The following is a 10,000-nucleotide window of genomic DNA, read 5'->3' as shown; positions in this document are numbered from 1 at the left end:
TTCGCTGCTCGTGAGGCCTGCGGGTCAGGCTTCCACCGGGCTCGAGTAGAGCCAGGCGCCGCCATCGAAAGGTCGGAGGCTGGCAGCTGTCGCCGCCACCGCCGGGCCCGCGGACCTAGGTATGGAACGGATGGAAGTGGACCAGTGCGCAGGCGCAGCTGGAGGAGCTGGAGGCGGGGCCCTTCGCAGGTCGAACAGCGCCCCGATGATCACCAGCGTCAGGTCAGTGCAACTACACCCGCAGCTCAGCTGTAAACAAGGCCGCGTTGATCCCGCTGTTTGTCTATATGGGTTTAAATGATAACACAACTGTTGTGAGTCCGTTTGTTAAACGTGTGTGTGTGTGTCCCTGCAGTGATGGGATGACCATCTTCAGTCCCGTGTCTTCGGCTCGGTACAGACGCAGCAGTGTGTCCATCAACCCCAGCTGCCCCTCACAGGTAACACCAGCCGCCCATTAACCCATGACTGAGTGTTGGTCATGTGGCCGCTGCTCACACGTGACTCCATCATGGCGTCCTGCTGAGGAGGGCAGGACGCTCTGTCTGTTGGTGTGAGCTCTGTTATTTTATTCATGGTGAAATATTTCACGGTTGTTTTTGTCCCCCGTCTCTGTCCTCTCGGCCCTCTCTGTCCTCTCTGTCCTCTCTGTCCTCTCTGTCCTCTCGGCCCTCTCGGCCCTCTCTGTCCTCTCTGTCCTCTCGGCCCTCTCGGTCCTCTCGGCCCTCTCTGTCCTCTCGGCCCTCTCGGCCCTCTCTGTCCTCTCGGTCCTCTCTGTCCTCTCTGTCCTCTCGGCCCTCTCTGTCCTCTCGGTCCTCTCTGTCCTCTCGGCCCTCTCGGTCCCGCAGCTCGGCCCCCTCTCTCCGTTCTCTCTGACCGCAGACAGACCGGACCAGAAGAGACAGGTGAGGCAGACTTCTCCATCACTCGCCTCTGCTCTGTGTCTTTGAGTGAGATGTTGTCTGACACTTTGTGCTGGATGCAGGAGGAGAACATGGAGATGACGCACAGAGGGAGTCTGCAGAGGATCAGGTGAGACTCACGCCCAGCTCTGACCCTCCCTGACCCCTCACCCGTTCTAACACCACCTCTCTCTCTCTCTCTTCCAGTCCTTCCAGTCTGATCCCAGTTCCTCCAGTCACTCAGTGGCACGACCACACTTCAGTGGTGAGCCTCACTCTTATTTCAGCAGGTTGCACTTCCTGTCCGGCCAGACTCTAGGTTGCTAGGAGACAAGACAGATTTGTCAAGAGACAAGTTATATAAACTGTAGAGTACATCTGGTCTAGGTCAGAACCACAGCTCTCCTCAGTCCTTTAAATGCACAGTGACGGATCATTTCAGAATCAAGAGCTGACTGTGATCAGGCTGGATCCAGATCAGGCCGTTTAGAACCAGTCCAGATTCTTGATCAAACCCCTCATATAGACACCTAGACTCCTGATCTGAATCCAGGTGAGGCTTTGAACTGAACAGGGAGTCTGGAGATCTGAATACTGAATGTTCTTCTTCTTCAGTGGTTTCCGTCACAGGACAGCGGAGTCACACCGAACTCCTCCCCGAGTCCCACCCGGAGATTCAGGTTCATAAACTTAACTGTTGTATCAGACATACCTGGCAGCTTCTGTGAGTGTGAAGATGTTCCCTGTTTGTCCTCCTGCAGACCTGCAGTCAGCGCCACCGTGAGGTGGCCGGCGTTAACGCCGCTGAAGAGGAAGGGTAAGTCAGCCGAGAACCGCAGTAATCCCAGCGCTCAGGTTTGATTTGAACTGTGTGAACCTTCGTCTCTCAGGGGGGGTGGAGTCAGACGGACCCCCAAAGAAGCTTTTTGTTGCTGGGGTAACAGACCCCTCCCACCGCAGCTACACAGTCAGGTGAGGATCCACTGACACACACACACACACACACACACACACACACACACACGGTGCTCATCCTCTGCCTTGTGTCTCCTCCCCCCTCAGCGTCTCCCAGTCTGCAGCGGACTCTCCTCCTGCGGGGGCCACCAGTCCTCAGTCCAGCCCTCTGTCTTCGTCTGGTGCCCCCTCCTTCACACCCTTCCCCTCCCACCAGCACCCCAGACACTGAACCCAGCTCCCTCCCACTCACGACCCCGTCACTGTGGGTGCAGACCGACCACCAGCAGACACCACCCTCGCCGCGCTGCTGCTCCAATCTGATGCCTGCGTCACCGTAAGCCCCACCTCCTCCTGACAGGATGACCTGCTCGTTCCTATTGGCTGATTGGAGATTCATCTCACTTATTGGATCGCAGCCCCGCCCCGTCACAGGCCACACCCACTGCAGAGGACTCATCTTTATGTAAACACAGGAGGACACACTGGCTGTGACCTCATATTCTGCAAGCAGGGGATTCTGGGTAAATGTAAGCAGCAACATGAGCACGGAGCTCCCTGGGTGGATGAAACCTCTGACGAAGGGCCACAAGAGCTCAAGTTGCAAATCAAATGTTTCTGGGTCTGTGGAGGCCCCTCAAGTCACTGCACCATCAGCAGGACAACGCAGAAAACCACAGACCAGACATGGAGCCGGCTGATCATTCCCAGAGGACACACAAGAACCTGCAACACCGAACCCAAACCTGAGGGAAGTGTTTTAGTAAAGCGTTGGCCGAGTCGCCCTGAGCGTGACCTCGGGTCGTCCTGGTGACTGCTGGTTGAACTGGTTGCTCAGCAGCGGCGGAGGTGTGAAGAACTGGTCTGCAGTTTGTTAATAGTGTATCTATATGTTAATAACGCGCTTACTTGGCCTGGCATGCACGTTTGTCTTCTCTCGTCTACACGCTCGGTTTTCTCTTGGACCAACTCTACATCAGCAGCAGCAGGTTCTCACAGAGGCTGCAGCCAGCCTGAGTACGAACGGGGAGCGGGATCCCCGTCCACAGGGAGCGGGACCCGTCTGCGGGGAGCGGGACCCCCGTTCACAGGGAGCGGTTCAGTGTGGACAACATTAGAGGCCTGAGGTGGACGAGGGTTCGAGCTGCAGGTCTGCTTCCAGCGTTTGCACTTTCACAGTTCTGTACAGTTTTGTAGTCTCACTCATTGTGCCTGAACATGTCGTCATTTCCGAGGCGTCCGCTCAGGTGTCGACCTGACGCGTCACCGAGAGACATGTTTGTACGTAGAGCCTCTATAAGCTGAACCAATAAGTAACCGGTGTGTCACCGCTCAAGACACACACTGCCGCTGTGTGCACGGCTGAAACAGAGGGTTTTATTGGACCGGCCTGTTTCCTTTGCACAGTTGGACCTTTCTGCACCATCATCCTGTAAGAGCTGCTGCTTTACTTTCTGAACTCGTTACCATCTGAGAGTCTGTCCTGTTCACAAAGAAGACTCACTCAGCCCAGCAAAAAGCAACAACATTCAAACGCAGAGGCAGCATTTTAACCCCGTGACCACCGGCCACAGTCGGGCGGGCAAACCCCTCCCCCACCAACCAGGTGCCGGGTTACACAACACACACGGTGGCTCCGAAATTAGGAGTGAATTATTTAAATTGTTGAGCCTCAAAGAGAAAAGCAAACATTTTAAAGCACTTCAGACAGGACGGACCCGTCCCGTCTGTCTGTCTGAAGCAGGACGGACGTCTCTCAGATGTAACGACGCGCTGCCAAAAAAATCATATCGCTGTTCAGACACTCAGACTGTAGCTTTAATTTCCTGTTTTAAACCTTGCACCATCTTATGTGGGTAAATATGAAGAAGCAGTTTTTATGTAGCTGATGTCAGCATTTTTTAACGGATTTTAAAATGTTAAGCCAAAAACCCAAAAACAGCCGTTGTTGTCTCTTTGCTTTCATGTCTGTTAAAGGTTCTAAGTATCCCGGCGCTCATTGTTCCTTCAGTTATACGTTCCGAACTCTTTATTCATATCTGTAAGTCGTGTTTTATTTATCAGTTCTGACGCAGGTTATAATCAGAAAACCTGCAGCCGCTGGAACATGTCAGCTGTTGGTGGGTTTTAGGGTTCTGTGGGCCGGAGCGGTGGATTTTTTGGTCATTGAAGATGTTTGATGTTGAGATTTTGGGCATCGCTGCTTTGACGTTCACGCTCGTGATCACCAGGTTTTTTCAGTATTAATGCGACATTTGACTAAAAGCTGTGATTACACGGCACCAGTCGTCTAAAACGATGCTTCCAGACACCCACAGTTCCAGAGCTGCGTACTAAGCAGATTATTTTCCAAATATTATTGCAGTGCAGCAGGGATGACGTTACAGTCTCCTGTGTCTCCCACAAAACACATTAGTTCATCATTAGGTTCAGCAGGATCATCTTCACTGATGATGTTTGAAGCCTGAATATGATCACCAGGAGCTAAAAGCTAATGCTACGCTACAGCACGGTCACATGACTACACCATCAGCACCACCAGGTTCACCCTCTGACCTCTGCTACAGCACAAACACCTGGATGATGACACATCTGACCAACAACAACACACACTGAGGGGACAGGAAGTGCTAACATGCTAACATTCAACACACTGAGGGGACAGGAAGAGCTAACATGCTAACATTCAACACACACTGAGGGGACAGGAAGAGCTAACATGCTAACATTCAACACACACTGAGGGGACAGGAAGAGCTAACATGCTAACATTCAACACACTGAGGGGACAGGAAGAGCTAACATGCTAACATTCAACACACACTGAGGGGACAGGAAGAGCTAACATGCTAACATTCAACACACACTGAGGGGACAGGAAGAGCTAACATGCTAACATTCAACACACTGAGGGGACAGGAAGAGCTAACATGCTAACATTCAACACACACTGAGGGGACAGGAAGAGCTAACATGCTAACATTCAACACACACTGAGGGGACAGGAAGAGCTAACATGCTAACATTTAACACACACTGAGGGGACAGGAAGTGCTAACATGCTAACATTCAACACACTGAGGGGACAGGAAGAGCTAACATGCTAACATTCAACACACACTGAGGGGACAGGAAGTGCTAACATGCTAACATTCAACACACTGAGGGGACAGGAAGTGCTAACATGCTAACATTCAACACACTGAGGGGACAGGAAGAGCTAACATGCTAACATTCAACACACACTGAGGGGACAGGAAGAGCTAACATGCTAACATTCAACACACACTGAGGGGACAGGAAGAGCTAACATGCTAACATTTAACACACACTGAGGGGACAGGAAGTGCTAACATGCTAACATTCAACACACTGAGGGGACAGGAAGAGCTAACATGCTAACATTCAACACACACTGAGGGGACAGGAAGAGCTAACATGCTAACATTCAACACACTGAGGGGACAGGAAGAGCTAACATGCTAACATCAACACACACTGAGGGGACAGGAAGAGCTAACATGCTAACATTCAACACACCCTGAGGGGACAGGAAGAGCTAACATGCTAACATTTCACACACCTGAGGGGACAGGAAGTGCTAACATGCTAACATTCAACACACTGAGGGGACAGGAAGAGCTAACATGCTAACATTCAACACACTGAGGGGACAGGAAGAGCTAACATGCTAACATTCAACACACTGAGGGGACAGGAAGTGCTAACATGCTAACATTCAACACACTGAGGGGACAGGAAGAGCTAACATGCTAACATTCAACACACTGAGGGGACAGGAAGAGCTAACATGCTAACATTCAACACACTGAGGGGACAGGAAGTGCTAACATGCTAACATTCACACACACTGAGGGGACAGGAAGAGCTAACATGCTAACATTCAACACACACTGAGGGGACAGGAAGAGCTAACATGCTAACATTTAACACACACTGAGGGGACAGGAAGTGCTAACATGTAACATTACATGCTAACATTCAACACACACTGAGGGGACAGGAAGTGCTAACATGCTAAGGACTCATTCCTGCTTGTTTTGTTTACATCCAAATTTTAATTTGTTTTTGTGGGAGAATGTTTTCATGCTGGTTTCTTCAGCTTCAAATCTGTCACAATTACAAATGATTATGTTTAAACGACTTATTATAATTGCAGCCATGAACCAAATACACAGCTGATTTAAAGTATTTAAGAAACATGAAGCACTTTAAGCTGCATCGTTAGGAGCAGATTCCCCTCAGAAAGAGTCTGTCGATTGTTTCGGGTCAGGGCGCCGGCGCAGCAGAGCCGGTGTAAAATGGCTGCTGGGAGCCGATAAAGGGAACTAAAAGCACAGATATGAAAACATTCACGCGTTTTCTCACTGTAAATATTTTTCTGGACACGTTTTCCTCGGACAGACAAGATGACATATTTTTATGCAAATGCGAAATCAGAATCTATATTGAAGTGTTCATTCCGTCATGACGACTGTAAAATGATGCACAATGACTTTAGTTTCTAGTCAAAACAATCCATGTACACTATAAAGATATATTATTATTGTATGAAAACTCAATAAAGACTCTGTACCTTCTTATCAGCAAATGTTTTGGTTTGTTGACTGAAAAGAAATCCCACAAGTCAGCTCAGAGTTTTTTACTGTGAGTACTTAAACTGTTTTTACATCAGCAGAATGAAGATTGAACATGATCCAAAGCAAAAAGGAGCAGTCTGCAGAGTTCTGATAATTACACTGAAAGAAGAAGAGTCTGACATCAATTACCTGGAAATGACGACGAGCACGAGAGCAACCGATCAGGTCGATCCAGTGACCGGCGTTTTTTCACTGCAGGGACGCAGGGCTGGTTTTTTAAGGGCTGAAACGAGATGACATACTCCACAAATCTACAATAAAAGCCCATAAAGGGAGTCGCAGAGGGAGTTCCTGCCCCGCACCTCCCTCTGAGGGTGGAGTGTGTTTCTTAGTGGAATGGACGCGTGAAAAGGCCTAAAAGTTCCTGCTGTGGAGTCACAGCTCGTGTTTGCACCGGCCCATGACCCCCAGCAGGATTTTTAACCCTTCAAACGGGCTGACCTCACCCTGTGTTCCTGCAGTGGAAACCCCTTTTATACGTTTGCTCCGTGGGAACTAACAGCCCAGTCAGAGAGCTGCAGACTGATCCCTGCACACTCGGAGGGGACATGTTTGTAGAAACGGCCCTCTCAGTTCACTGCTGTGATCCGACCTGAGAGGACCGTTTATCCTGGACAGGCGTTATTATTCCTCTAAACTCAACTAAACTGTCTGTGGTTTTTTTAAAGGAAAACATTCTATTTGTTTTGAGTAAAAAGTTTCAGATCAACATAATTAAACTTAAAAATGACTCAGCGTGATGAACGTCATGTGACCGAGGCGTAAAGGCAGGCGTGGGGGGGGGGGGGGGGGGGGCGCCGCGGTTCTGACCGTCCTCAGCACCGAGGTCAGCGGGACAGGAGGGGCAGGTCGCTGGAGTTCATGATGAGGCTGGAGTCCAGATTCAGGCTCTCTGAGGAAACAGACGGGGTCAGGAGGGTTACTACAGCTGATGTGTGAGGGAAGATACGAACAGCCGGTAAATCGACAGCGTTCAGCACCTTGGTCAAAGTTGAGCTTCTTGCTGGAGGAGCCATCCCCGAGTCCCTCGATGTCCACGAGGTCACTGTTCACGTCCGAGTCGTTCAGCGCGCTGAGAGTCACGTCTGCGTGTAATGGAGACATGAGAGGGTGAAGGACGGGAAGTCCGCCGGAGGACTCCACCGTCCCTACGTCACATGACTCACCTGCTGTCTTCTGTTTCTTGATGGGCGGAGCCAGGGAGGGGCTGCTCTGCATCCCCGTTGCCACGACAACCTGCGAGGTTGGCACGGCAATCATAGCCGGAGCCGCAGAGGCGGGGGCCGGCGTCATGGCGACGGCGGTTTTCTTGACGGTCTTCTTTGGAGACTCGGAGGAGATGGGGACTCGGCTGTCCTCGTACAGCTTCCTCTTCACTGTGCTCTTGATCTGAGCCCTGAGGAGGAAAACAGCCGCTGTCAGCCAATCAGCAGCCAGCCCGACACCAGAGCCGGCTCTGTATTGGTCACACTGATCAAAGGAAAATCAACAGGAAACATTCTAAACCTTCAATAGACGTCAGCACCTGGAAGACAGTCACAAAATGAGACAGGAGTCATTGACTACAGGCGATGGGCCCCGGTAACACTCACACAGTGCGCTCTTTGATCACAGTGCTGATGTTGTTGAGGTCGTCTCCGAAACGACGCACCGCCAGACGCAGCATCTCGATCTCTGTCTCCGTCCACTTAGCTCTGAGGACAAAGACAGATTCAGGTCCGAGCATCTCGCATCGCTGTACGTCAAGCAGGCATGGACCACGTGTCACTAACCACGGGTCCCTGTCACATGAGCTCAGGTGTGTGTCCTGTTCATACTGAAACACATCTGTGTGTGTGTGTGTGTGTGTGCACGTCTCACCCTGCAGGGCTGGAGTCGGACACCGGGTGCAGCTGCATGGTCAGCTCGCCCAGTTTGGTGAAAGCGGCTCCGGCCGCTGAGAAGATCTCCCCGACCTGCAGAGAGGAGGGTCACCCGGTGAGACCGGTGCTCAGGGCACAGCCTAGTCCACCTCACAGCATCACAGCACCACCTCACACCCACCCACCCCCCATTATTGGCTACAGGTCTGCATTCGTCCCCCACAAGCTGCCCTCCCTCGGACTACAGCCCCTCCTCTGTGACTGGCTCCTGGACTTTCTGCCTGGCAGGCCTCAGTCCCATCCCACCCCGTTCACCCACGCACAGACCCACACCAGAGACAGTCCTGCCAGACTCATCACACGAAGATCAATGAGCCGGATTCACGTCTAGACTCCACCTAATGAGGAGACGGGTCCGGCTTTGTTGGCGCTGGTCCGGCTTGTAAACGGACCTCTGTGCGCGCGGTTCTGTTTCAGGAGAACCAGGTGAGACTTACCTTGGCAGAGGCTGACGTCATTTCAGCGGCTCACTTTCAGCTTCACGATAACACACGGACACGCACAGCTAGCTGCTAGCTGAAGTTAGCCTCTGCGACGTTAGCTAGCCGCTGCCGTTAGCGGGCTTCCATCGAGAGCCGCGAGCGCTTCTTAAACCAGCTCGAGCCTTTGGGGGATTCTGGCGCGCTGCAGCGGAGGCTTCGATCCGGATTGATTATCGATCACATACCAGAGAAACGGTCAACATCGAACAACAAAGCATAAAGAGAATGTTGCGCGACTTTGGATATTGAACGCCATTGGTCCGTCTGACCGGAAGGGGCGGGGCGTGAGGCGGCGGACATTTCATTGGTCGCTGCGCAGCGGCTGGCGGAACGTCCCGAACGTCACCGATCACAGCCGAGTGTTGCGGATCAGCTGACTGTGGCTTCGTCCTTTCATGGACTCTTCGGTTCAGGAACTGATATAAAAGAAAAGCGGCTCCTGATCGATCGATCGCTCTGATCACCGACATGCCGTCGCTGCTGTTCTGCGGGCCGAAGATGGCCGCGTGCGGGATAGTGATCAGCATCTGGGGCGTCATCATGCTGGTAAGAAGCGGGGGGACAGGGCGCAGGCTATTTGCTGGAGGGACGTCGGTCCGTGTTCGCTCCGTGATGTGGGGAAATGTCGGATCCGTGTTCGCTGCTTTTAGCTCAAGTCCGCGAAACTCTCAGAAAAAAACGGCGTCACCGTGTAACACCGGAACACCGTGTGCTCCCAGAACATAGACGGAGCCCGCACAGGCCGAGCCGCGGTCATACGCCGTGACGTGTGTCAGCTCGCGGTGGTGCTGGTGTCAGATGCTGTGCCGGTATTGATCAGCAGTTATCGGCATATGTAGAAATATCTGCAGATTTTCTCCCACGTTAACTAAATCAATCAATAATCGATGTATTACATTGGCTGCAGTGACAGACGCTGTGATCACGTGACTGCTGGTTGTCGGTCCATCCTCCCAGACTCACTTCCGGCTGTCCTCTCTGTAGCTTTAAACCTTAGTGAAATCTGACAGACTGTAGAATGATCATGACTCCTCCGTCCCTGCTGCGGCTCCGCGCCTTATGTTGAACCCCCTTGTTCT

General features: G+C 51.8%; 3 protein-coding genes across 4 annotated transcripts in view; 2 read left to right on the top strand and 1 right to left on the bottom strand.

Moving 5' to 3' along the window:
* The first annotated feature begins 87 nt into the window (after positions 1-87).
* LOC114445930 (protein FAM122A) lies at positions 88-4,411 on the top strand. Its single transcript, XM_028421256.1, has 9 exons — positions 88-222; positions 356-440; positions 849-905; positions 986-1,032; positions 1,110-1,167; positions 1,518-1,582; positions 1,664-1,719; positions 1,793-1,874; positions 1,965-4,411. Exons 1-9 carry the CDS (start codon positions 122-124, stop codon positions 2,086-2,088), a joined length of 675 nt encoding a protein of 224 aa, XP_028277057.1. The 5' UTR covers positions 88-121; the 3' UTR covers positions 2,089-4,411.
* A 2,093-nt stretch (positions 4,412-6,504) lies between these two features.
* LOC114446626 (chromatin complexes subunit BAP18-like) lies at positions 6,505-9,928 on the bottom strand. Of its 2 annotated transcripts, none has more exons than XM_028422294.1 (6): positions 9,818-9,928; positions 8,378-8,472; positions 8,110-8,211; positions 7,684-7,913; positions 7,498-7,602; positions 6,505-7,409 (listed from the first exon to the last, which is right to left on the bottom strand). In XM_028422294.1, exons 2-6 carry the CDS (start codon positions 8,413-8,415, stop codon positions 7,345-7,347), a joined length of 540 nt encoding a protein of 179 aa, XP_028278095.1. In that variant the 5' UTR covers positions 8,416-8,472; positions 9,818-9,928; the 3' UTR covers positions 6,505-7,344. The 2 variants fall into 2 exon arrangements, with proteins under 2 accessions (XP_028278095.1, XP_028278094.1); XM_028422293.1 differs by lacking the exon at positions 9,818-9,928 and adding an exon at positions 8,877-9,229.
* Positions 9,249-10,000, top strand: part of rnasekb (ribonuclease, RNase K b) — a 1,405-nt gene continuing 653 nt past the window's right edge. The window contains exon 1 of the mRNA XM_028422295.1: positions 9,249-9,467. Within this exon, the coding sequence (XP_028278096.1) occupies positions 9,390-9,467 (78 nt within the window). The 5' untranslated portion in view covers positions 9,249-9,389. The remainder of the gene's footprint in view (positions 9,468-10,000) is intronic.

This window comes from Parambassis ranga, chromosome 14, assembly GCF_900634625.1.
Source record: "Parambassis ranga chromosome 14, fParRan2.1, whole genome shotgun sequence".
In the NCBI taxonomy this organism is placed as follows: Eukaryota; Metazoa; Chordata; class Actinopteri; family Ambassidae; genus Parambassis; species Parambassis ranga.
The sequence above is the reverse complement of the archived record's forward strand: the minus strand, read 5'-3'. Positions and strand labels throughout refer to the sequence as shown.

What these genes read in the sequence shown, in the direction of transcription:
- LOC114445930 (XM_028421256.1), top strand. Translation starts at nt 122, where the DNA reads ATGGAACGGATGGAAGTGGACCAGTGCGCAGGCGCAGCTGGAGGAGCT. An exon ending in ACCCCAGCTGCCCCTCACAG is followed by an intron (nt 441 to 848) that starts GTAACACCAGCC and finishes TCGGTCCCGCAG; the next exon opens with CTCGGCCCCCTCTCTCCGTT. An exon ending in GGGAGTCTGCAGAGGATCAG is followed by an intron (nt 1,033 to 1,109) that starts GTGAGACTCACG and finishes TCTCTCTTCCAG; the next exon opens with TCCTTCCAGTCTGATCCCAG.
- LOC114446626 (XM_028422293.1), bottom strand. Translation starts at nt 8,897, where the DNA reads ATGACGTCAGCCTCTGCCAAG. An exon ending in TCCGACTCCAGCCCTGCAGG is followed by an intron (nt 8,212 to 8,377) that starts GTGAGACGTGCA and finishes CTTTGTCCTCAG; the next exon opens with AGCTAAGTGGACGGAGACAG. An exon ending in GTGATCAAAGAGCGCACTGT is followed by an intron (nt 7,914 to 8,109) that starts GTGAGTGTTACC and finishes TTTCCTCCTCAG; the next exon opens with GGCTCAGATCAAGAGCACAG.